This window comes from Oncorhynchus nerka, linkage group LG18 (genome assembly GCF_034236695.1).
Source record: "Oncorhynchus nerka isolate Pitt River linkage group LG18, Oner_Uvic_2.0, whole genome shotgun sequence".
In the NCBI taxonomy this organism is placed as follows: Eukaryota; Metazoa; Chordata; class Actinopteri; order Salmoniformes; family Salmonidae; genus Oncorhynchus; species Oncorhynchus nerka.
The window spans coordinates 56,761,812-56,789,151 of NC_088413.1; the positions used below are offsets into that span (position 1 = coordinate 56,761,812).

A 27,340-nucleotide genomic window follows, 5' to 3' on the forward strand; every position below is an offset into this window, starting at 1 on the left:
ATCCCTGCCTAGCGGATGTGAGAAACACCTTCATATTAAAATGAACCTTGCAGGCATGAAGAGAGCACCCCCCCCCCCCCCCACAGGTTTAAAATCTCATCACTCATTGGAATGGGAGGTGACGGTAATAAACTGACAATATCTACGCTCTTGGCTCCATCTGACCTTCTAGGGGGGGGCTTCTGGGTGAACTCCACTACTCAGAGTGACAGCAGCCAGAGAGAGAGGGAGAGCAATGGGGAGAGGGCTGCGGTCTTGTGATAAATAAAAGGAGTGATGGGGCCCTGACAGGAGCGCTCGCTGGCTCTGCAGAGATGTGTGTATCAATAAAACTGTCTGTCACTGGAGACCTTCCTGGAACAGGGAGGGAGGACAGAGGAACAGTCCTGAACCGGACATGCTTTTTCCATTTACATTGGCCTAACGTCTGCAGCTGAGACAAACACAATTTGTACTAAAACAAGCTATCAATATAGGGATTCTGTTCAGAGAGATGTCACCCCCTGGTTACCTTTTGCTCTTTCTTGCATGGACTAATTTAGTTACATTGTTGCATGGGGGACATATTTTGGAGATGGACCTATTGCTAGGCAACAGTCTGAGGCGTGAGAAGGTTAACCCCCTGAATTCTGTGACCTGTCAAGACGGCTAGTTACAGTGCCTTCAGAAAGTATTCACACCCTTCCACATTTTCTGCATTTTGTTGTGTTAACAGGGTGGGATTCAAATGGAATGAATTGCCATTTTTGGTCAACAATCTAAACTGAACAAAAATATAAAATGCAACAATTTCAAAGATTTTACTGAGTTACAGTTTATAAGGAAATCAGTCAGTCAATTGAAATAAATTCATTAGGCCATAATCTATGGATTTCACACGACTGGGAACACAGATATGCATCGGTTGGTCAGATACATTACATGACCAGAAGTATGTGGACACCTGCTCATCGAACGTCTCATTTCAAAATCATGGGCATTAATATGGAGTTGGTCCCTCCTTTGCTGCTATAACAACCTCCACTCTTCAGGGAAGGCTTTCCACTAGATGTTGGAACATTACTGCAGGGACTTGCTTCCATTCATCCACAAGAGCATTAGTGAGGCCGGGCACTGATGTTGGGCGATTAGGCCTGGCCCGCAGTCGGCGTTCCAATTCATCCCAAAGATGTTCGATGGGGTTGAGGTCAGAGCACTGTGCAGACCAGTCAAGTTCTTCCACACGATCTTGAAAAAACATTTCTGTATGGACCTCGCTTTGTGCTCGGGGGCATTGTCATGCTGAAACAGGAAAGGGCCTTCCCCAAACTGTTGCCACAAAGTTAGAAGCACATAATCGTCTAGAATGTCATTGTATGCTGTAGCGTTAAGATTTCCCTTTAATAGAACTAAGGGGCCCAGCCCGAACCATGAAAAACAGCCCTAGATTATTATTCCTCCATCAAACTTTACAGTTGGCACTATGCATTTGGACAGGTAGCATTCTACTGGCATCCGCCAAACCCAGATTTGTCAATCGGACAGCAAGATGGAGAAGCGTGACTCATCACTCCAGAGATCGCGTTTCCACTGCTCTAGAGTCCAATGGCGGCGAGCTTTACACCACTCCAGACGACGCTTGGCATTTTACATGGTGACATTAGGCTTATGGAAACCCATTTCATGAAGCTCCAGATGAACAGTTCTTGTGCTGACGTTGCTTCCAGAGGCAGTTTGGAACTCGGTAATGAGTGTTGCAACCGAGGAAAGACGATTGTTCTGTGAGTTTGTGTGGCCTACCACTTTGCAGCGTAGCCCTTGTTCCTAGACGTTTCCACTTCACAATAACAACACTTACAGTTGACCGGTGCAGCTCTAGCAGGGTAGAAATTTGTCTAACAGACTTTTTGGAAAGGTGGCTTCCTATGACAGTGCCACGTTGAATGTCAGAGCTCTTCAGTACGGGCAATTCTACTGCCAGTGTTTGTCTATGGAGATTGCATGGCTGTATGCTCGATTTCATACACCTGTCAGTAACTGGTGTGGCTGAAATAGCCAAATCCACTAATTTGAAGGGGTGTCCACATACTTTTGGCCATGTAGTGTATCTTGATTACATAAGCATTCAACATTTTAGAATCACTTTTAGCAGCGATTGCAGCTGTGAGTCTTTCTGGGTAAGTCTCTAAGAGCTTTGCACAGCTTGATTGTACAATATTTGCCCATCATTATCAAGTTGCTTGTTGATCATTGGTAGATGGCCATTTTCAAGTTGAGCCATAGATTTTCAAGACAATTTTAGTCAAACCTGTAACTAGGCAACTCAGGAACATTCCGTGTCGTCTTGGTAAGCAACTCCAGTGTATATTTGGCCTTGTGTTTTAGGTTATTGTCCTGAGGAAAGGGGAAAGCAGACAATCAAGTCTTCCTCTAGGATTTCTCCTGTGCTTTCCATTTCTTTCTATCCCCCCCAAAAAACCAAAGTCTTCCCTAGTTAATTTCTTTGACACAATTTTTTAAGTTTTACTTTAGTGTGTTGTTGCAAACAGGATGTATGTTTTGGAATATTTTTTATTCTGTATAGGCTTCCTTCTTTTTACTCTGTCATTTAGGTTGGTATTGTCATGTAACTACAATGTTGTTGATCCATCCTCAGTTGTTTTCCCTCCCATCACAGCATTAAACTAACTATTTTAAAGTCACCATTGGCCTCATGGTGAAATCCCTAACCAGTTTCCTTCCTCTCTGGCAACTGAGTTAGGAAGGACGCCTGTATCTTTGTAGTGACTGGGTGTATTGATACACCATACAAAGTGTAATTAATAACTTCACCATGCTCAAAGGGATATTCAATGTCTGCTCTTTTCTGTTTTACCCATCTACCAATAGGCACCCTTCTTTGCGAGGTCTTTCTGTATTTAAAATATATCTGTATTTTAAATTCACTGCTCGACTGAGGGACTTTACAGATAATTGTATGTGTGGGGTACAGAGATGAGGTAGTCATTAAAAAATCATGTTAAAACACTATTATTGCACACAGAGTGAGTTCATGCAAATGATTGACCTGTGAAGTACATTTTTACTCCTTCATTTATTTAGGCTTTGCCAGAACAAAGGGGTTGAATACGTATTGACTCAACACATTCCAGCTTTTCATATTCTATTCATTTGTAAAAATGTATAAAAATACAATTTCACTTTGACATTATGGGGTATTGTGTGTAGGCCAGTGACACTAAATATAAATTTAATTCATTTTAAATTCAGCCTGTAACACAACAAAATGTGGAAAAAGTCAAAGGGTGTGAATACTTTCTGAAGGCACTGTAATGGTTTTATTTAGTTGGACTCGGTCTGAGTAACCCCAGTAATGAACTGTTAGCCCCGCATCCCAGACCAAGTGAGGACGGCGTAAAAAATTTTTTTTTTTTGAGGGTTCTACTGGCGCCGGAAGACATCTGCGTTTGCTCTCCTCCCGCTCGGAGGCTCGACCGTTGGAGAGATGTTGTGAGAGACTAAGCTCCGAGTGACAGGCCCAATGGACTGTTTGCACTCTTGCGCTTCTCAGTCACGCACAGGTGACCTGGATTCCGGACCGTGAGTGTCATTGGATTGGGGACTAATTTGGTTTGAAGGGGATCCCCTCTGTATAAAATGAACACTTTTAGGTATTAAACCCTGGTACCAGGTCCTTCCTAAATAAGTGTATATCTGTGATTTGAGTATTGAAAGGTGTTAAATAATAACTGTTGGGTTACACATGATTCCAGTTTGAGCTTTCTATTGAGACTCATTTTATTGCGATTACACCGACATGTCTTCATAATTCTGTATTACTCTTATTCTTTGATTTAGTTAAGGTTAGTCACTACTTTATGGTTAGACCTACACATACATCTTCACATGCCCGCCTACTTATCGTTGCCACACACCTAGATACTAGGTCCAAACTGATAGGTACACAGGTTCCTCAGAAGAGGGGGCTACAGAGATTATAGGGATGGAAAGAGACACGGAGATAGCTTTTAGCAGTTGTGCCAATACTCAGTCTACATTAAAGTCTTGATGTTGGCTCACACTCCTGCCCTGTCTAACCTTTGATAGATTTCAGTATGCAGAGATGCAGTTATATGAGGATATCTATCCTCAGTCAGACCCATACCGTCACAGAGCTAAGGGCAATATCACATTAAAATAGCACTCTTAGCATGAAAGATTGACTTTCAAATTCATGATGCGGCCCATTTATCTACCTTGGCTGACCTGATTTAAAGGATTTAAACCATTGAAGCATATTCTCACTAGCTGATACAGGCAGCCTCCCAGATTACCATTCATCCACACACACTGAGCAGATTATAAAGGGATCTGGGAAGAACTGGACATGCAGCCCCAGGTTGAGTGTGAACACCAGCTCTCTGTGAACCATTCATTCATATCCGCTCTGAGCTGGAGTGTGACTGGACAGGACAGACAGACAGGACAGGGATGGTTGGTACTGTAACTTACCTTGTGCCAGCATGCTGAACTCAAGGAAGAGCGCGATGTGGTAGAGCTCCATGGCCTCCTCAGTGCGGGTGCTAGCTCCTCCCCTGCCCCCGGCCACCAGGACCTGCACCTCCCCAGGCTCCCGGCCGAGGGGCTCCCCCTCAGCACCAGCCCCAGCTCCACCGCATCCGTGTACATGCAGTGAAGGATGACTCGCACGTACTTCCGCGGGATGATGGACTCGTCCAGCACGATGCGTGTGGGTGTCTGCAGCGTGCGCTCCGTCATCTCCTCCCCTGTGCGGATGCGCCGCTGCAGAAGGTTCCGGAAAAAGGGTGAGCGGGCCGAGAGCACGGCCTTGTGGGCCCTCAGGTCCTTGTCTGGGGAACCCAGCCCCCGGCAACCTCCTGTGGCCACGCCCCCTCCAGCCCCCCCACTGCTGTAGGCCTCCACCAGCTCCGCGTCGGAGGAGAAGCTGAGCAGGGCGTCATAGTAACACATGTAGTCAAACAGCCCTCTCATGTCTGCCTCCAGGGAGTTGGGCGTGCCGAACTCCTCGCTCAGCTGCACCAGCACGTCCACGTTCTGCAGCCTGGAGTCCTCCACCCCGCCCACCCCAAACTCCCCCGTGTACAGGTAGTGCAGTAGTGCAGAGAACATGGGCACATCGATACCCGCCGTCTCAATGTCCATAAGGACCTCAGCTCCGTACCCCGGAGAGGAGGACAGTAGGGTCTTGAAGAAGGGGCAGCGGGAAGCCAGCACGGCGCGGTGGGCGGGGAAACAGGTGTCCTGGAAGATGAGGTCCACGTCGGTGCAGTACTTGTGCTGGTAAAGGGCAGCCAGGTCACGCTGCAGGCTGGGTGCCTTGGCCCGCGCCAAGCTGGCATGGAAGCTCAGCTCCTTGAGGGAGGCTGTGCCCTCATACTCCTCCACCAGGGCGTTGGCATCACGCACATCCCACCCCGACAGGAGCTCCTTCATCTGGCGGGCATGGTCCGCTGAACGGCTGGACTTACGGCGCTTGATGAACCTCCTCTTGAGGGTGGCCAGGCCCAGGCTCTTCTTCTTCCTGTCATGGGGCTTGTCGTGACCCTGCTCCAGGCTGTACAGCTTGGACTCCCAGCCATAGCCCTGCTGGGAGTATGACGACGTCCCTGCAACACACACATAACATAACACAGAGGTCAGCTGGTTCAAATGTCCTGGTTATTTTTGAACAGGGAAATAATTTACGAGTAAAATCCTAGCATATGATACATGTATCTTGTTTTCCACAGCTGTTTTTTAAATGCGGTCAATTCCTCTGGCTTGGTAGCATTTAGAGTTTGCCATTTCTAGTCTGAAAGCATGACCCTAGGAAACACAATCTGTCTTTTCTCCTAGCCCGGTCATGTGACCTGTTCAGGCTGTCCAGACACACCACTCTGCTCTAGCTCCCTCACAGCGTGCTTGGCACTCCCTTGATCTAGGGCCTCAGGTCTCTCATTTCACAGATAATTCAACGTTCTGTGTTAAGAAAGGAACAGGCCCTCATTATCAAAATGAATCAAAAGCATCAATGGGTCTATCTGCTAATAAAGCTGACTTTGATTAAGGCATGGTTGGAATTAGACGGCAACAGGAAGTACAACATGGACTACATCGTTGTGTGTAAGTTTGGGGGGGGTAGGAAAATCCCCTCTTCCTCTGTAGTCTTTTGCAATGCACTTGTCCACCTATACTTGCGTCACCACTGCCCACTGCCAAATAGAAAAGTCTCTCTGCCCTTCCTTCCCTGAGCATCCATCACTGTGACCCACATAGTAGTCATTCTAATACTGTGAATCATCCTCTGTCTACGCCGGCACAGCGAAGCTTACAACCAACAAACATTAGAACCGCAAAGAACATCCAGTTATTTTTTTGCAATCTACAGGGCTTTTCAACCCAATCAAATCTCCCTGAGCATGGACCTGTCTCTAGAACTACAGACAAGAAACGTGTAACAGGAAAATTACTATAAAAGCCTGTTTTTTTTTCGTTAAGCTGACAAAAAAAATAAAAATACACACAAAAAATGAATAAGCAGCCACTCCTAAAAAGCCATCAATAAGGCCCTGCAGTGATATATAATGAATGAGGAATTGATGCTTGGAGTCTGGAATGGGAATTAACAGAGACAGCGGTGGATGACTGAACACTTCTCTGCAAGAGCAGTCAGATCAAATACAAGTTGAATAGAATGCAGCTCGAACACTTCCAGCCCAGCAACGCAGACAGATGACATTCATTTCATAAGTCAAGAAAAAATAAATACTTCTGACTGACAGAACTCTTGCAAAAAAAATGGTAAGGCTCTCCAGAGGGTAGTGAGGTCTGCACAACGCATCACCGGGGGCAAACTATCTGCCCTCCAGGACACCTACACCACCCGATGTCATAGGAAGGCCATAAAGATCATCAAGGACAACAACCACCCGGGCCACTGCCTGTTCACCCCGCTATCATCCAGAAGGCGAGGTCAGTACAGGTGCATCAAAGCTGGGACCGAGAGACTGAAAAACAGCTTCCATCTCAAGGCCATCAGACTGTTAAACAGCCACCACTAACACAGAGTGGCTGCTGCCAACATACTGACTCAACTCCAGCCACTTTAATAATGGACAAATTGAGGGAATTTTTTTTATCACTAGCCACTTTAAACAATGCCACTTAATATAATGTTTACATACCCTACCCTACATTGCTCATCTCATCTCATACTGTACTCTATACCATCTACTGCATCTTGCCTATGCTGTTCGGCCATCGCTCATCCATATATTTATATGTACATATTCTTATTCATTCCTTTACACTTGTGTGTAAAAGGTAGTTGTTGGGAAACTGTTAGATTACTTGTTAGATATTAGTGCACTTTCGGAACTAGAAGCACAAGCATTTCGCTACACTCGCATTAACATCTGCTAAGCATGTGACCAATACAATTGGATTTGATTTGAAATCTGAGCCTAAAATCAGTTGCTGATTGAAATGTTACACTGGAAGTGAAAAGATCAACTCCAACCTCCCTCCCTCCACAATGACCTGTACATTCCTGTATCATGCATCACATTTAAGTATATAATTTTTCTATGTTCATATCCTTGCCGCGAAGGTCTGTTGAGGTCACTGATAATCAACACTTTGAAGATACACTACGGGTATTATAGTAAAGTATGTAAGAACATTGAGAACCTACCTATGAAGGTCTGCTGTATCTGTGTGTTTCCTCCTATACGAGGGGAGCATGAGTGTGAGTAGCTGGATGCATTGGCACCCATTGTGACTCTTCTTCACTTGTTGTTCTGGGATCTCCCCTCCTGCATCTTCATTCTGCCCGGGCGAAGCACTTCATTCCTCAGCCATCGGCTCCCTCTCTCAGGGCCGGGTCCTCTGGAGCCTCCTCTGACACCCAAGCCCAACCTGCCATGCCTGAGAAGGGGAGATCGAGGGGGGGGGGGGGGGGGGGATAGCTATGGAGTGATTAGATTGTTTTTGAGTAACTTTGTTACTGAGTAAAGTGCCATGTGGATTAAGCCCCGATGAGACTGTTAATACAACTCAAACAGACCAGTCTTAATGCATAACCATACATCCTGTCCAGGGGTGAAGGAATCTGTTACTCCAACTGATCTCAACCTCACATTACTAAAAAATAATAATAATACTTTTTCAGACAGAGGATGGACACAGTTTTTTGCCCCTGAAATTCCTTTCGAAAATCTAAATCATGAACTTCCTCTTGTATAACACTGCATATATTTGCTATACGTGCAGAGGCTATATGAGGAATAAAAACATCAAAATGTTGATATCATTTAATATCTAGATTCTAAACCATCCAAAGCTGCTCAACAGTGGCTTAAGGTTAGCACCACTTGAGACTGTTGCACTCTCTCGGCCTGTTGATTGGCAGGTAATCATAAATGCAATACAGATGTATGGCGATCTTTGTAGGAAACCAGACCCCAGCCCTGTCCAGCCTACCTCTTTTAGACAAAAAGCCCCATACAAACCCCAGCTCAACCACTCTCTCTCTGCAGGCCCAGCCCTAGCCCCAGTTCGCTCCTGCACCCAACCTCCCTCTCTCGGTTAGCTCCTCCATTGACCCAACCTGGACGTAACCCTACTCTGAACTGCGTTGGTCGGCAGTTTCTTTGGTTTGAGCTCTGAAATAGTAAGTTAACTGTCTGCAAGTCTTTATGCATGTGAGCAAATACAAGTGACAGCTGTTAGTCATGGTGGTCTGCTACGGTCTACTGTCAAAAGATAACACATACATTTATATTTTAGCAGATCATAGCTTGAAGCAAAACAATGTTTGATACAAATGTAAAGATTATATGACCATCAACAAACCCATCCCCCTAACCCCAACAAAGACACGTCCTGACCCTCTGGGAGGCTGGAGGGGAGCTCCAATGCGATGGGAGATCTGCTTTATCTCAGATGGATGTCGTCCCCCCCGGCATGCTAATAAATCACTGTGTTTTCCCCCATAGAGCAGCACTATAACCATCCTCCCAGAGGCCCACTGTAAAACCACAAGCTCTTACTCAACACTCACACAATGGGAAACCAAACATTCACACGAATACACTCAAAACCACTAAAACTGTTTCACATATACTAAGTTATGGTTGATCTTTGTTTCATCCGAAGGATTTTTTTTAGTTAACCTTTATTTAACTAGGCAAGTCAGTTAAGAACAAATTCTTATTTACAATGATGGCCTACCCCGGACGACGCTGGGTCAATTGTGCGCCACCCTATGGGACTCCCAATCACAGCCGGTTGTGATACAGCCTGGAATCAAACCAGGGTCTGTAGTGACGCCTCAAGCACTGAGCTGCAGTGCCTTAGACCGCTGCGCCACTCGAGAGCCCAAATGGTGACGTAAAATAAGCCAGGCTTCAGGGAGAATATGGATTGGATTTGTGTAGAGAATTTTTATATCTAGGATAGAGGAAAAAACCCAGATGTGCTGTCTTGTTTACGAAAGGTCCTCTGAGGTGCAGTAGAAAGCAGAGCAGCAATGCATCCATCACATCAGCCAAACAACACAGTCTCAACGTTACAGCCAGAGTCCAAAACAATCATCTTCAAGAACCACATTTTCCACTAGGATCCTGGAAGCATATCTTCATGTTTGGAAAACAACCATTTCCTTGAGACCTGGACACCTCAGCATCCCAAGTCTAACTCCACTCTCTCACTCTGATGTTGAATAGGCAGAGGAATGATGTCTGGGGTGTGGGGGAGGGACACAGATGGGCTGGAGCAGGGTGCTGGGACGGGCCGGAGTTGCGTTTAGGGAGGGGAGTGGCAAGATGAAAGGCAAGGTGAGCTGGGCTATGTGTCACTAATGAGAGGTGACAGGGGAAAGGCCTCACGCCATGGCCCTCCCCATGCCCTCTCTTCCACTCTGTAGCTTGCAAACACTCACCACAGTGGACTGGGTCACTGTATTTAATCTGCCACTTACACTCTAAGAATAAAAGGTTCTGCATAGAACCAAAAATGGTTATTTTGTTTGCTTCATATATGACACCCCTTCGTAGGATTCTTTCATCGGGAACCCAGGGGTTCTTCTTCACTGAACCAGAATTAGTTCCATATAGAACCTTGGATTCCATATAAGATTCTAAATAGAACCTTAAGGGGTGCCATATGTGAAGCAAGCATAGAACCCTTTTTTGATCTATCCAGAACCTTTTTTTCTAAGAGTGTACAGAGCATCTCAGCCTCCCACAGCACATTACCATACAAAACACCAGGCGGGAATAGGACCAATCTATTATTCAAATGACAGTCAAGTCATTTTATCAATAATTGATATGGATTTCCTTATCAGAGCGCGTAGGAATAGAAAAAACGAGACAGGCATATCTCTGGGTTCTACTCATATCTTCCTAAAAATTCCAGCTCTCCCAAACCCCTCCTGTTCAGCCTTTATCAGATCACCAACAGTGGCTGTCATCCCACAGAGTCCAGCTCACACGTGCGCACAGCCATGAATTTGTATAAGGGAGACAGTAACAATTGGGATGATTTGACCTACTAAGTACTCTATAGTCAAAGCAGATGCAAAATGCCCATTTGACTTCTGTTTATACAATCCCCCTATAGTCCAGAGTTGCAGATTGGTCTAGTTTTTCAAATGGTCACTGCGCAAATTCGTTCTGATCCAAAAAGGCACTGCACATTGACCAATCACAATGCAATTGACACCAAAGATAGACAGTGGATGACTGAAACACCAGCAGCAGAAAAGAGACACACATTCACTTCATGGTAGCATATTTTATCCTCTTTGAAAAGCGTCAACATCTTAGCAAAATTGATGCTATGTTATATGCATTTCCCTGGCATCAATAAAGCACCAAGGCCATGAACTAATAGTAAACTATATCAGTTCAATCATTCACAAGGCAATATATTAGCCTTTAGCGCTCCATGCCCCACAGGGAGTTTCTCTTCATTTACTTACAATGAAGATGTAGAAGGCTATTGATTTCTAAAGCATTCTATATTCATTTGGGTTGCACTACCAGTTTATAGCTCAAACATCCATCCAATCACCATTACCATAAAACAAAGCAGTCCCAAGATCCCATCAAAAAGGTCAGGATGTGTGACTCCCTGACCTGGAAATTGAGGTTTGGGACATCACAATGCTATTCTAATAATAATAATGGTCTTTTACCAAGACACGTCAGCCAATTGTTGAACAGGAGAGTGAAGGGGGAATAACAAGCAGGCTCTCTCTGCATCATTTTCATTGTGTGCTTTACTACTGTGCTAACTAATGAGCCGGACTCACACTGTCTGAGACAGCATGTCCCCTCCCCTGCATGTCCCTATATCTGGGGCCTTTGCTACTGTATCAGAGAGGTTTAATAAGCCTTCTAATGAAGGGCTGGGATAGCTTGGGGGGGTGGGGGTTACTATAGAGCGGGACACAGTGCTTGTTAGTATGATGACCACAGGGTCGGCCGTGAAATTGATGTGTCTCGGCACCTTCTGCTGAGCTTACACCTGACCAAGACATCTTTACCCGAACTGACAGAATGGATCAATCACCATTCAGTGACAGGATACACTCTTTCACTCATTTTGTGACCATTTCCAGTACATCTTGACATGTGGCTAGTTTCCTCGTCGTTCTGAAACATTGCCATAAAATGTCTGTTTCACTATGTTGGACAGATTTGGGCCAGAGCTCAGCACAGTCTATTCTAAAGAAAGATGTGAGAGCTGACCTGGATTTGATTATTTTCCCTACTTTTTCCTCAGGTTTATGGTCTTTCGTTAGACGTTCTGCTGAGTCGACAGGCCTAAATGTTTTTGCAGCATAAACTCACTAATCAGGAACAGAACTCTATACATTTTACTCTAAAAAGGGCAGTAAGAAACAGCCAGCGATGTGTATTTATAGAGTCTGTGAGTCACTGGGACAGACTTACAGGGCCATGTCACAAACTGCTTAGCTCTGCAGTGCTCTGGTCCATCAGGCCAATCAGGTGAGCAGCGCAGCCGTTCATTCTACTGATTACACCCTCTGTTAGGACAGCTACCATAAACGCCCAGAACAGACCAGAAAACAGAAGCACACTGGAGTGGTGCGCAGGGTCAGCTGTTTGTTCACCCGCACGCAATTGCTAATAACGCATCCGCACCCACCAACTATATGCGATAAAGTGAAAATCTGAGGCCCACACCCAACCCACTAATATAGGAATTGTGCTATAGGCTAAAGTCAAAGACTGCATAATGATTTGACAGGGGATGCAGGATTTTGTTTTGCCTGATTTAGATATGTTTCTGCTTATAATTTCAGACATTTTGATAGGCTATTTGTTAGTCAACTTGTCTATAATTAGATACATGTAGCTTCCCTTTTGTCATTACATGTTGCCCTAGAAGACTAAATAAAACCTTGCTCAACAGAATCCTGTAATAGATCGATAGAATGAACGCTACAATCTGGTTGACGTCGGTAAAGTTCTCGGTCATCTTTCGAGGAAGCAAGGATGTTCAGGTACTGGGAAGGAAATACAATAAAGCAAAAACAACAGGAAAGATTTTCTGTACAACGTGTACAGCTTGACCGGTTGTCAGGAAAAAGAAAGCAGTGAAAACGACCCAATGTGTTTCTGATAAAATGTCAGTTCGGCTTCAATACATATTTTACGTGGTCGAAATACTATCAGCATTTATGGTGATGACAGCACCTCTACAGACCGTATCTAACTGAGCATTGCATTCCCTTAAGATGCAGGAAGAAAGAAATCATATTTCTCCACTGTTCCCACTTCCAAATTATGCCTATATTTGGTGTATAACTGTTATTATTAAGACTTTAGCCCTATTTGCCCAGAAGTAGTATTACTAGAAAACGGGATGTATTTATTACCCCAAAATGTCCGTTATTCCAGAGGACAATTCGGATGGGATAAGTTTTCCAAACTGCCCCCTGTAATTGACAGTTATGACAGAAGCCTGGAGTTTTTTTTCTAGGTGTGCAGATATTTCAAGTCCAGGCGGTAACAGGCTACACTGATAACTGAGGTTGGTTCCCAAGTTTCTAAACCATACCAAACCATCTTTGGTATAGTGTCATCATAATATTTAAATTGAGGATGTGTGATCATAAACTAGCACCCTGACAAAACAAATAAACTAAGGACACAAAAGGTGGTCTTCATGTCAAAGCAACTCGTGGAAGCTAGTGAGACTCTGTTATGCTGTGTGTGCAAATGAATGACCTCATCATTCAACAGTCTACCTTGGCATTACAAACAATGAAGGAACTGGATATCTATGGTAAACAGGCCTGAGCCTGAGTCTTCAGCCAGACTCTCAGGGTGACATTCAACATCTTGGGAAACAAAGCACTGACCTGCTTTTCCCAAATTTGGGTCAGCGTTCAACAGGAACTTTATTTGAGAATACATCCACTGTTAATAACTTACCACCTTCAGCTCAATCTCTCCAATTCAGATGACTTACTTTGGCTCATTTCCTTGTGACAGAAGATATGTGGACCATGCACTTCAATATTGTGGGATATTTCTCAGGTTATGCAATAGTTGTCATTTCTGAGTAACTGTCTACATTTTACTCTGTTGCCCAGATAAAATAATACATGTCTTTATCTAGAAGGAAGGAAAGCAGGCACCTCAAGGACACAAATCTATGGAAGCAGATAAATTATAACATGACAAAGGCCATTAGTTATATTGGCTTTAGGCCACAGAGTAGAGTAAACATAGTTTTCATTGATATCTAGGCTCTACACATTCATCCTCACATTGCAAGAAGGATGCATGTGCCTTACTCAATTTAAAAAAAATTTTTTTTTTAAATGTCCCAGCTTTCTTAGGACAATATAAGGCAAACCAGTCATGGCATCATTCTAATCAGATGCCTGTGTGAGCCATTCTGATTCATCTCAATTACATAGTGGTGGATTTCACACTCCATAGGCTCCTATAACCTAAACATCCTATAGTTATAGGATACAGACAACTAAACATTCTGCTGCCTGAGGTATGCCCTAACAGACTAAATTCGAGTTGCCATAGTATAGGTTCTTAAAATGTTGTTACTGTTGCAGTCAAATTCAAGTTTAATACATTGATCTGCCAAGGACGGCAAAAAAAAACAACATTCGATTTTTTGACATTGCCAGAAATGGGGAAACCTCTCATTTCAACGCCGCATCAGTCACTTCAACAGTAGGCTAAAGAGGAAATGTAGCTAGGCTACATTATTGCTATAGCGCGATCCGCCAACAACTAATTGGATAGGCCTACAGTGTCGATACTGTAGCAATAAATAGCAACAAATGTATAACTATTTGTTAAATTAGTTCGTTTTTTTGGTGTTTTTTTGACAATTTAACAAATGCTCTTGTTAGAGGAATAGCATATGGATCGGACCTTTCAGGGTAGCTGCATCGTAGCCTACAAATAAGATACCTAACTTAAGCCATAACATGAATGTCGTGGAAAGGCTTTGTTAGTATCGTAAGCCATACCACGGAGCCATTGTTGCCTTGCTGACAGCATTTCGATTATTCCTGCTAAACCCGTCGCATGCCAGCGTCGTATCATGGAATAGCCTACGCTCGACTGAATCGGAAACAATGACTCACAGTAAAAATGGACACTATAGCAAACAAGTTGAGTGATAAAAATAAACATGTCGGTAGCATGTTAGCCATGTTCATAACCCTGTAATTAGCCTACATGTCGGTTTCTACGTCCGCTTTGAGTTGCTCTTTGGAGACTTGACAAGTTCTGTAAAAATAAATATCTGGTCAAAAAGGCATATGGACCTGCGATAGATCGTTGATTGAATAGTTTAAGGTGTCACTGTACCTTGAGCAGACTTAGCTTCTTTCCGAAATTATTCTCCCTTTTAAGTGGATTCCCGAATGAAGTTATGATGATTTCCTTGTAGAATTTTTTTTTGTCTTAACCTACCGCACAACTCCCCTTTGTAACACCGATCATTAAGCATAAATCGACGCCAAATACACAGAGAGAATCCTACATGTGCCTTTAGATCCACTTTGCCTCGACTTTTCAGCTAATTGCAAGTCCTTTTTCCGAGAATAGAAACTCAAGACGTGTTCCTTAGCTTGGATTGATTTTCCTTAAAAACACTCATCCTTGCGCGGCGCCTGGTTGGGTGGGTGGTGGTGTGGCCTATCCAGACGCTGGTTGCTGACTGGTTCGAATCTGGAATTGTCAGCTTGCGAGCGCCGTCTAGCTGTATGTGCAAGCAACACAGGCCAATATGATGATAGGCCTCCGCTCCAGTTTTCATGATATACATTTTTTTAAAGTTAATTTCCATACAGAATTGACCCCATTGTTTTGCCCAGAAGGCTCAGACTTTTCTGTTTCCAAACTCTGGCCGGCACCCTAGTCTCACTGGGCCATGGCTCCGGCAGACTTGCACTTGGGCCAAAGCCAGGACATCAGAGTGGCGCAGCAGTCTAGGAACTGCTTCGAAAGCCAAGTTAACAAATAGATCACTGACCATTTCGAATCCCACCTTACCTTCCCCACTGTGCAATCCGGTTTCCGAGCTGGTCACTGGTGCACTTCAGCCAAGCTCAAGGTACTAAACGATATCATAACCGTCATCGATAAAAGACAGTACTGTGCAGCCGTCTTCATTGACCTGGCTAAGGCTTTCGACTCTGTCAATCACTATTCTTATCGGCAGACTCGACAGCCTTGGTTTCTCAAATGACTGCCTCGCCTGGTTCACCAAATACTTCTCAGATAGAGTTCAGTGTGTCAAATCGGAGGACCTGTTGTCCGGACCTCCGGCAGTCTCTATGGGGGTGCCACAGGGTTCAATTCTCGGGCCGACTCTTTTCTCTGTATATATCAACGATGTCGCTCTTGCTGCGGGTGATTCCCTGATCCACCTCTACGCAGACAACACCATTCTGTATACATCTGGCCCTTCTTTGGACACTGTGTTAACAAACCTCCAAACGAGCTTCAATGCCATACAACTCTCCTTCCGTGGCCTCCAACTGCTCTTAAACGCTAGTAAAACCAAATGCATGCTTTTCAACTGATCGCTGGCCGCACCCGCCCGCCCGACTAGCATCACTTCTCTGGACGGTTCTGACTTAGAATATGTGGACAACTACAAATACCTCGGTGTCTGGCTAGAGTAGACTGTAAACTCTCCTTCCAGACTCATATTAAACATCTCTAATCCAAAATCACATCTAGAATCGGCTTCCTATTTCGCAAAACAAAGCCTCCTTCACTCACGCTGCCAAGCATACCCTCGTAAAACTGACTATCCTACCGATCCTCGACTTCGGCGATGTAATTTACAAAATAGCCTCCAACACTACTCAGCAGCAAACTGGATGCAGCCTATCACAGTGCCATCCGTTTTGTCACCAAAGCCCCATATACCACCCACCACTGCGACCTGTATGCTCTCGTTAGCTGGCCCTCGCTTCATATTCGTCGCCACACCCACTGGCTCCAGGTCATCTACAAATCTTTGCTAGGTAAAGCTCCGCCTTATCTCAGCTCACTGGTCACCATAACAACACCCACCCGTAGCACGTGCTCCAGCAGGTATATTTCACTGGTCATCCCCAAAGCCAACACCTCCTTTTGCCGCCTTTCCTTCCAGTTCTCTGCTGCCAATGACTGGAACGAATTGCAAAAATCGCTGAAGTTGGAGACTTATATCTCCCTCATTAACTTTAAGCATCAGCTATCTGAGCAGCATACAGATCACTGCAGCTGTACACAGCCCATATGTAAATAGCCCATCCAACTACCTACCTCATCCCCATATTGTTTTTATTTACTTTTTTGCTCTTTTGCACACCAGTATTTCTACTTGCACATCATCATCTGCACATCTATCACTCCAGTGTTAATTTGCTAAATTGTGATTACTTCGCTACTATGGGCTATTTATTGCCTTACCTCCTCACACCATTTGCACACACTGTATATAGACTTTTTCTATTGTGTTATTGACTGTTGTTAATTCCATGTGTAACTCTTTGTTGTTATTTGTGCCGCACTGCTTTGTTTTATCTTGACCAGGTCGCAGTTGTAAATGAGAACTTGTCCTCAACTGGCCTACGTGGTTAAATAAAGGTTCAAAAAAACTTTAGTTTTCGACCTTCATTTGCATAACACTTACTAACTGTGAACTTTAACACCTTCTCAAAAAAGCATAGGTTGTTGATTCTGCTCTTCACAAGTCCTCACTGTCAGCCCTAGCTATGGAAACACATTTCCCCTAACATAAGGGTGTGTATACACTACTGTTATACTGGTGTTACAGTAAAAAAGCAGCAAAAGTGCAGTTTATTAATATTTTAAAGTCTGTAAGATGTGCAAAGGCTACCATCAAAGAATGCGTCACAAAAATGTAAACAATGGAGCAATGGAGCATCTTATGATGACATCTATACATGCACATTTTTATTTGATTTCTAAGCCAACCCAATCTGTTTTGCTCCATAGATCGTCAGTTTTGTTGCTCAACAACCAACCCACCTAGATGATTTACCGACATGCAGCTGTGGAATGAAGATAGTTTAACAAATGATCTATACTCAATCAAGCCTATAATCAATAAAACAAATAGGCTATATACCTAATCAATTAGGCTATTTTCTGGTGTGTTTGGTCTTATGTGTATTATTAGGCTACAAAAGAAGTAGGCTAGATTGATAGTTGATTGCACTGTCGGTTAGGCCAGAGTTTCCCAAAGTCAATCCTGGGGCCACTCTGGGTGCATGTTTCAGTTATTGCCCTTGCACTATACACCTGATTCAAATAACCAAAGCTGGTTGATGAGTTGGTTATTTGAATCAGTAGTGTAGTGCTAGGGCAAAAACCAAACTGTGCATCCAGGGGGCCCCCAGGCTTGACTTTGGGAAACCCTGGGCTAGGCTGTGGTCTTTGGTGTGGCGTTCAGTCATCATTGAAGTACCAATGTCCTCCAACGGAGGGCGATATGTTATATAAAATGCATTCAAGCCATTAGCATAGATTGTCGTGGAATTTCTTTTGTAAATATGATTTTTCCCCCTGATTACTTTAATTCACTTGTTATCATAGTAGCCTATGTGATTATTCAAATAGGACATATTTACAATGATTCTCATGTGGTTGGTATAGGCCATAAGTTCCTAAATCTTGTAGGCCTATTTCTCTTTTGCACTTTTCTATTTACACTAGCATCCTATAAACATTTCCTGAATGACAATATTAATGTGCATTGAGAGTAATCCACTCTGGTCAAATCTGTTGTCATGGATGTCCCGTCTTTCATTTGGACCTCACAAACTGTAGCATACGCCCTGAGAACAGAGCTCTCTAACTGGAGTGCATCACACTAGACCTTTAGATAAGTATGTTCACAGTAACCAGACAGTAACCATATTTACTCTTTCTGAGTCTTAGATAAGGAATATCTGTTTCAGCAATACCCATAACCCCCTGCTTCCTAGTGACTTATGACACGACATCGCTTGCTGTTACTTTTGTTGTGTGGTTGGTTATTTGAATGTTTGGTGCTGACCTTATGTCACGCACTGACCATAGAAAGCTTTTCATTCTCTATGTTGGTTAGGTCGGGGTGTGACTAGTGTGGGTCATCTAGGTGATTTATATTTCTATGTTGGCCTGGTATGGTTCCCAATCAGAGGCAGCTGTTTATCGTTGTCTCTGATTGGGGATCATATTAGACAGCCATTTCTCCGTTGTGTTTTGTGGGATCTTGTTTTTGTGTAGCTGCCTGTGAGCAGCCCAGAACGTCACGTTTTGTTTTCCTTCTGTTTTGTTTGGTGAGTTTATTAATTATTAAACATGTGGAATTCTACGCACGCTGCGCCTTGGTCCAATCATTATAACGATCGTGACACCTTATTGCCTCCCATGTAATCTGATAATACATTACAAATGTGATATGGCTGATTCTACACCGATAAATATTAACGTAGAATTCATCATCTGTGAATAAACCTTTGTCATAGTGGGCTACAGTCAGTGTCACTGGTTTTATTTTCTCAAGGTGTCATGCAAGAATGATTCATTTTGTGTTGAAACATTTCCATATCATTTTTCTATATCATTTGATTGCAATTAAACCCAATCATATAAAGCCCAATCATACCAGTCCTCAATACATTTGGCCAGCCTCTATGATTGCATGTATACTAAGTTTTTTGACAATGGTGTGTTTTGGAGTCTGGACCCTGTTGTAGTGACTCCTCCCTTTGGATGATAATGATGGGAAGGCTTGATGAAAGCCCAGTGTCTCTATCTCAGAGGATGTGCTGCTGGGAAGTTTTCCAGTGATACTCAGATAGGGCCTGCTGTTCAGAAGCTGTGAACCTGACGTTAGCCACACAGGATTAAGTAGAGTGATGTTTGCTCTTTTTAGGGGACCCACAGGGTTCCTTGTTCGGACAAAGGCGGTTCTGCAGGACCACATATCAAATATCTACAGCAAGCCACCCAAGGACAAGATTGGGCCTGGGGTAGGAACCAACACTCCTCATCTCTCTGTCCTTATTAACTTATTTCTTCCAACCAGAAAAATATTGTTTTGGAAGTGTCCCATTTGGTAATCGTTTCGTTTTGTCCATATTACCAATTTCGTTATAATTTTTGCATTCTTTATTCTGTTGCCTGCAAATGTTTGAAAGTCTATGTTATCTTATATTACCATTCAATGTCAGAATTGAATGGTCAAGCTGGTCCATGCAAAGCTCATATGAATTGAACTAAAACAAAGCTATTTCTGACGAATTGCGGCCCACTGAACTCCTAAAATGACACAAGCATCAGACAAGAAACTACAACACTACAACAAAGTTACAGTCTGAGGCAGCCATATCTTTAACACGTTACTTTACATTCTCTAATGTGGTGAATTCAAGTGAATGGGGGTTTTCCAGCTAAAAGAGAAGGATGGTTTATTAATAAATGTATTTGTATTTATTTAAGTTAGTAGTGCCAAGCTTTCCCCTCGGAAAAGAGATCTGATGACAGAGTTGTGAGACAGAACCTAGTGTTGGTGCAGCCGTCCGCTCATCTTTCCTCAGGGTTTTTAACTGATCATTTATGGGTGTAGCTATGAAGCCCAACAGTGCCAGGGGAGGATGTTGTGGAGGCAGGGGGATGGAGACTGTGCGAGGGAGACCATGATGTAATATAATCACAGCAAAGGATCATGACCCTCTGGGGGGCAGGTCAATTGGTCGGCCCAGCTGTAAGCCTACAGCACGAAGGAGAGAGAGGGCTTGATAAACAGGGAGAGACAGAAAGTTGGGTTTTACACAAATGCATAAAAACCTGACCCAGGTAATTACAGTGTTATTACATGACCAAGGAGTTACATTCAGCTGTTGCCTGTTGGCCTTTTGATTGTTTTATATTCTAAATGTGTATGTGGTCTCTTTGTTTCCCTCACAGCAATCTCTCTTCACAATGTCAGTGTTTGCATTCGCTCTCCTGGCTCCAGCTGGATGGATCATGCACCGTATACCAGTTTACCGCCAAAGACCCCCTCCAGAACCCTGACTGGGCTACACCACCATGCATAGTATGACATCAGTGAAACATCAGCGAAAGATAAAAACATTGCCTAAATGTATCTTGTCTTAATAATGTATAAGATTAATAAATATATAAACAGATGAATGAAACCACAATAATTTACCAGGTGAATGGTATACTGTTTCATATTTTCAAAAAACATTTTATTCTAAAGAGGTGGGATCATGACATGTAATATTTCAGTTGATGGCACTGTAAATGCATTATGGATTCGTCCCTTAAATGACCACTGCTTCTATTTGTAATCATACATCTGCAGTAAGTGCCATCCTATCTGACTCAGATCAATAAAGACACAGTTGGCACACTGTTGCATTGTTGTTTGTCTTTATTGCAGACATTAAATATTGTTTCAGCAGGCTGGCCCACGGCCAACTATGTTTTCGGCTTCAGAATTCCAATCTATATGTGACTTCCGTTGAATCCGTGATTTTCTTCTCGTGGACAAGAAGTACCAGGAACCAGTGCGTCAGCCCAGGCTCCAGAGACAGGATGTTGTTACTTTATCAGCTGGAGATGGGAATACTTTAGTCTGGGTTCTTGGCACACACCGAGATCCGTTGAGAAGGCTAGTTAAGCTCATAGTGTCCATTCTCTTAGACTCAGAACTGAAAATCTTGTTTATCTTTGGAAAATCTTGTTTATCTTATTTTAACTGGGGTGAACTTGGAAGAATTACAATTACTTTCTGTAAAGAAAAGAAAACCATTCATAATGTAAATAGTCAGTTGTCATAACCCCCCAGTGATGAAAGCAAGAAACTATAGGAGCAATTCTCTCTCACCCCTAACTAATGTGGATCAAATGGCCTATGTTTACCACAAAGAAGTACAGTAGTTTGATAGTATATTTTCAAAACATTGTTTTTGTGAATACTGTCACAATACATTGTTTAAAAATGGAACGCCTGATGCTTTATAAGTTACAGTTACAAAATCTCTGATAACCATCTGTTGCTTGATTATAAATTAGCCTATATAAAATAGTGATATATACCCTAAAAGGAGTAAGTATGCCACCACGTTCGAACTTCTCACTTTGATTCTCAGTTGATGCAGAATTGCGAAATGAGCATTAACAGTCTCATGTTGAGGCGGGTGTTAAAAATCACTTTCTTGAATGACACTTTGTCATAGTCGGAGCAGTCCATTTGGAAAAGTATGTTCTGATTTGGGTCCGGCTTTTTCTATCAGCACATTGACATATACATATAAAATGAAATATATATAACATATCCACGAAACACACCACATGCATTTAAATTACTTACATGTCCAATGCAATAGATTTCAATTGCTGTTAACCTGCTTTCATGGCAGCAGTGGTACAACCAAAGCGAGCCTGTGGGCGAGGGTGTTTATTCACTTTTCTTAAGACTAAGGGGGAACAACACCGTAGGGGAGAAAAAACATTTGACATTTGACAGTGTTTGTTTTATGATTCGTGAATTATTTCCACAATGTCTACGAAAGCAGAGCAATGTAAGTACTATTATTTAAAATATTCCTATTATATCCTCCCATTTTTTCGTGTAATTTTCTAGTAAGAAAGCGAATGAGAGGAGCTGTCCTTGGTGATGAAACCGCGGTTGCTAAGGCAGGTTGCAACACGTTCTCGCGTCGCAGAGGATGGCTCGAGGGGCTGGTGTCTAGGGGATGCTCTATGTTCTGACGGTTGTCAACAAAAATATATGAACATAACATTCTAACCGATATTAAGCATTCATTTTTGATTGACACGCTGTATTGGTATCACGGTCGATTTGATACGTTTTCCACTGAACAATATGGTGGCATTGTTGATCAATAATGTGGTTGATTTGCTTGTTCATATCATATCTTTTACGTTCATAACATAAATACGATTTTTTTCTTCATCATTTACCTCTGAACAGGTGGATAAACAGACTGTGGTTACATTATTTGATAAACTATCAGATTATTTACTCTAGAAAAGGAGAGTGAATAAATGCATAGTGTAATAAACAATTGGTGGTTTGTTGTTGTTGTCAATCAACACACCTTGAAAGAACTCAACATTTCACAAAAAGGCATATAATGCATGGAATAAACAAAGTTCCTATATATACATTTATCTGTAATAAACCCTGCTTAAACAATTTTACATCTATTTGGCCATGTTTGGGGCATCTTAGAAGGTACTACATGCTATTCTATGGTACCATGTATAAACACCCACTAGGTAGCTTATAGAGATGTGTGTTGTTTCTCTTGCATTCTGTAGGCGACATTGACATTACTGAATTGGTCAGACATTAGCTTGCACAAGTATCACACGTTTTAGCCCTTAAAAACAAGAGTTGATATTTGGTTTTGGCAGGCAAAAAATGAGAGTTTTTAGCCCTTGCTAAGTGTTTCCACCCTGTTGGCTCTAGCAAATGAGCCTGTGGACGAGGTGCATTTCTGGTTTTACAAAGTGTGTCTGAAGGGAGCCCTGCTGATTCTATTTACAGAACCACTGTGTTGTAGCCAACCGTGTTTTCCTTGGTATGAAATTTGCAGAAAATGAACACACTCCTACACCCATGTATATAGCCTGTACACAGTCATTTAATTACACATACACCCACACCCTGCCCCACACAAACACAAAGCCTGTGGGTGTTATTGTTATTTTTGGGACTTGTCATTTGCAGGTCAGCGAACACTAAACACTACCAGTGTGAGTCACAAAATGGCACCAAAACAACCCACTCCAGGGCTGGTTGTGACCTAGCTGGACAAACACAAAGGTCACTTAAAGAGAGACCGACAGGATGCCACAAGGACAATGACCCGTTGCCATGCTTGGGGCAGACTATCAATAACCAGGCTTATACTGTACCAACCATAACCTATTGCCCCCACCTCCCTTGAGGCTTCATCAGACTTCTTTTGTTTGTTACTCTGCTCTTTATCTTATTTAGTTGCCTCTAAGATACGATACTTGCAAGAGTATCACAACCGTGTGCAACACAATATTTACCCCGTGCCCTCCGGAACAGACATTGCAAACACACTGAAATACTTTTCCCAAACCCTGCTCAGGTAAGTACCCTGCGCTGGAACCACAGGTGAAGTAACGCAACGTTACAGTATTTGATGTTTAGTTTCAGAGGAGAGGTGACTGGGGTTTAGCCTAATTCTAATACATGCACAGCAATAAAACAGGATTATTGCTGGTAGGAAGTCAGTTGAAATTAGAAGATATACATGTAAGTGGAAATATGGGAAACGGTTTCCAACAGTGCAAGTGTATCATCATTTAAGAATCCTAGTTGATAACCACCCAGGTCCTTTTTAGAGAGGGAATTGAGATGCTCCGTCCTCTGCCTTTGTGATACCGTATGTTTCATGTTGCTGTATGAGGACCATGATCCTACATTATATCAACAACAAGAGTCAACAACACGATCCCCTCATATCGTCCCATGGCTGTCTGATATTGTAGTACGCTCTTTTTAAATAAAATAGAGAAGGTTTGTTGGGTTCCAAACAATAAATCAAATCTGCCAAGATTGCCATTACTGAGTCTTTCCAATGTGGGTGTGCCTCAAGGGGATATGAATTGTGTTGATGTTGTAAGTAGGCGGTTATGAATAATAATGTGAATAATTATGTTATTTTGCAGAGTGTACCTGGTATGGTTGGTATTATATTGGAGAAAAAGTACCAAAAAGAAATAGCAATTTCAACCCCTCTGTCGGTTCAGTAGTAGCTTTGCAGATGCACATGTTCCTAGGATGGCCTGTAGTCTCACTCCCAGAGGGGCTAAGGGAGGTCTGGTCCTCTGGCTCCTTGGGTCTGACAGTCCCCAGTGTGCAGTGACAGAGAGCCTGTGGAGGGAACAACACGTCCCCTCAGAACAGGTCAAGAAGCCAGGGCAGCCATTATGGCCACAACCAGTATGTGACATTTATTTGTTGAGTTTGAGCAGAGCTCTCTGTGAGAATCAGTTGTGCTTTGATCATTGGCTACAGAAATCATCATCAATAGGCACAGTTATCTAAAAGGATGGGGATTAGGGAGACAGAACTTTCATGTTTCACTTATGAAAATTACAGGATTATGACAATCATTTTCATTTCATCACACAGTGGACACAGTAGTGCATTTTTTTCAAGTCAATATTGGTAAACTATCTTGGATCTTTCTGACTTTGCTGAGAGAATGATCTAGCTAGATGTGCTTGCTAGTGTATCGTTACAATCCTGGCATCCTATTGGTCCTTGGCACAGATGGAGCGTGACAAGGGCTGTGATTGTATGAGCCTATGTTGTGGCAGCATGTTAACTCTAATGACAATTGTGTCTGTGAGGCTCAGTATCGCTGGAGTGTGAAGGGAATCACACTGGTATCATACTGTAACATTCGCCTCGTGTTTTCCTTGAGCCAAATCTCCTCCCTCCCAATTCACACAACAAACCATGCCTCCCACATTGAAACCACTCTGCACTGCTCAGTAGACTCTCAGACATTCTGACAGACACCTGTGTTTCATTGGCCTGGGGTGAAGAGAGGGAGAGAGAGAGAGTGTGAGAGAGGGAGCACTGAGGCTTGCATATGTCAGGTTCCTGGGAAAAAAAGAGTTCCGCACAGACAGAGGATGGAGCGCCAAATTAATATTTCATTAATTCTGCAGCATAGAGCGATATCAGTGCAAGACTATTATGATATTAGTGTAAAGGGGTGCGGCTACCTGGGCTCATTTTAAGGGGCTTTACTCCAAGGGGTGCTATGTAACATGTCATATATTAGTCAAGTAATGTAGTTGCCACATTTTCCTCTCAGCCAGTCATCTAGGAAGTAACACCCACCAGCCAAGCTATCTAGCTCTCTGCATCAGTGAACCATGGATTCACAGTCGCCCTGACCATGCCAAATTCCATTATCATTTGAGTGACTGTGAGGAACCAAGATGCAGTCTGATACTGAATCAAGATAATTTCATGTATCATATTATAATGTGATTTCCTTCATTCCTAGTTCCTCTTGAACCTTGCCTGGCATGAACAAGTCACACTCAAAGGAAATGAAATATCTCACATCTAGCTAAGAAACAGTGGTTATTACGGTATTATAACCCCTAGTTAATGCTTATTTACAGCAATGTAATTTATAGTCAGTGGCTCACTCAAGCTTTAGAGAAACTAGATATTGCCACAGTTAGCGACAACATTTAGAAGATAGTGACAGTGTAGGTTGTTTTATCGGATCTAAGATGTGTTTTACTGTGTGTGCATAACGTGCGTCTGTGTATTATTGTATGTGTGTTTGTTTGTCTGTGTGTCTCTGTGCGTCTGTGTGTGTGTTCAATTCAATGCTGCAGTTGAGTATTTGCAAAGAGGGCAGTGATATTAAGTCATACTCCGCAAGATATAAAGCTAATCTCCCCCATTGTGGAAAACTGACTATCCCTTCCAACTCACTGAGAGAATGTTTTTTACACTTTGGTTTCCGGTATCGTCCAACTTGAGGCCAAATTCTTACGGAGTATAACTTTCAGGGGAATAGTCAGAGTATGATGATGTTAATCTTGAAAAATGTCATAATAGTAGGCTATTCTGTATTGCTACACTAAAATCCCCTTACTCACTGCCCCTGTAGAAATGCTATACCTCTACCTCTATGAAAAACAAAACATCAGAATTTGTCATCTGGGCTCTCATGCTAAGTACCTCCATGTCATTTTACTGACAGAACAGCTTAGTTCTTTAACATCGTGTTTAGTAAAAGAGCAAGGCTCTCTGTCCCCCCGCCTCCCCACCCCTAGAATCCCCACACACAAACCAACCAACTAGTTCTTTCCTCTCTGTAAATGGTGAGATATCCACCTTCCCAGGGGACAGCAAACACAAATGTTCATCCCCCATTTAGCTCACAAACATAATGCTACCTGTCATCCCGTTTGAAACAACCTATTCCTTTGTCATTATAGTTTCTCCCCTACCGTAGATTAGTTCTTACATTTATTTTAGAGACTTAAATCCATATGCCTGTTGGATCCCATTATTTCTCCTGATGATACTGATACAGTATCATAATGAATGCATATGGACATTTTTTCTCTGGTGCAATAAACATGTGCTGTGACCCAGGAATTCTTATCTAACCTCACACACATGTTTATTACTAGCTGAAGCATGTTTCCAAAGTGTCACCTCCGTATTTTCCCGAACCGATTTGGTGTCATTCCCATCCTCGACGACAGCCCTACAAAACAGGATAATTGTCCCTGAGAAACATCATGGCCCATTGGCCTCTCGGTATGATTGCTGCTGAATTGATCTGATTGGAATATGGCAGCCACAGAGGGAAAACCATTTGCAGTTTCCCCTTCAGAGAAGTATGGGGTTGCCACTGAAAACATGCATTTTATTTCTCCTTGTCGCCAGATACGCATGAGATGCAGTGATCATTGCAGTTTTTGCAAACATTTCTGTTCATGTTTTTTTGTTTTCAGAAGACAGAGATGTACAAAAAGTGAAATAGAAAATTAAAGTAATTCTACGTCACACTGAACAGATAAAGCAGGGAACAATTCCCAATGCCTTCAGTGAAATACTACAGACACTGCATCCTATGTGGGGTCTATCTGGGTTGGTTTTTTTCTATTTACGCTGTCTCTGTAGTGCCATTTCAATGTAATGTGCTGTTTCTTTGTGTCTTTGTTGTCTCTTTTTTTCCCTTGTTCCCCCCTATCCCTTC

At 42.9% G+C, this 27,340-nt stretch overlaps 1 protein-coding gene, 1 long non-coding RNA gene and 1 pseudogene across 2 annotated transcripts in view; 2 read left to right on the plus strand and 1 right to left on the minus strand.

The window, feature by feature from the left end:
* The window catches only part of LOC115146184 (BTB/POZ domain-containing protein 7-like), a 34,284-nt pseudogene extending 19,053 nt beyond the window's left edge, over window positions 1–15,231 (minus strand).
* A 4,079-nt stretch (window positions 15,232–19,310) lies between these two features.
* Window positions 19,311–20,945, plus strand: LOC115146634 (uncharacterized). Its single transcript, XR_003866188.2, has 2 exons — window positions 19,311–19,552; window positions 20,490–20,945. It is a non-coding gene; the product is annotated as an uncharacterized LOC115146634 (long non-coding RNA).
* A 1,076-nt stretch (window positions 20,946–22,021) lies between these two features.
* The window catches only part of LOC115146185 (protein unc-79 homolog), a 50,110-nt gene continuing 44,791 nt past the window's right edge, over window positions 22,022–27,340 (plus strand). Inside the window, exons 1-2 of the mRNA XM_029688102.2 lie at window positions 22,022–22,114; window positions 23,560–23,680. Of these exons, the coding sequence (XP_029543962.2) occupies window positions 22,093–22,114; window positions 23,560–23,680 (143 nt within the window). The 5' untranslated portion in view covers window positions 22,022–22,092. The remainder of the gene's footprint in view (window positions 22,115–23,559; window positions 23,681–27,340) is intronic.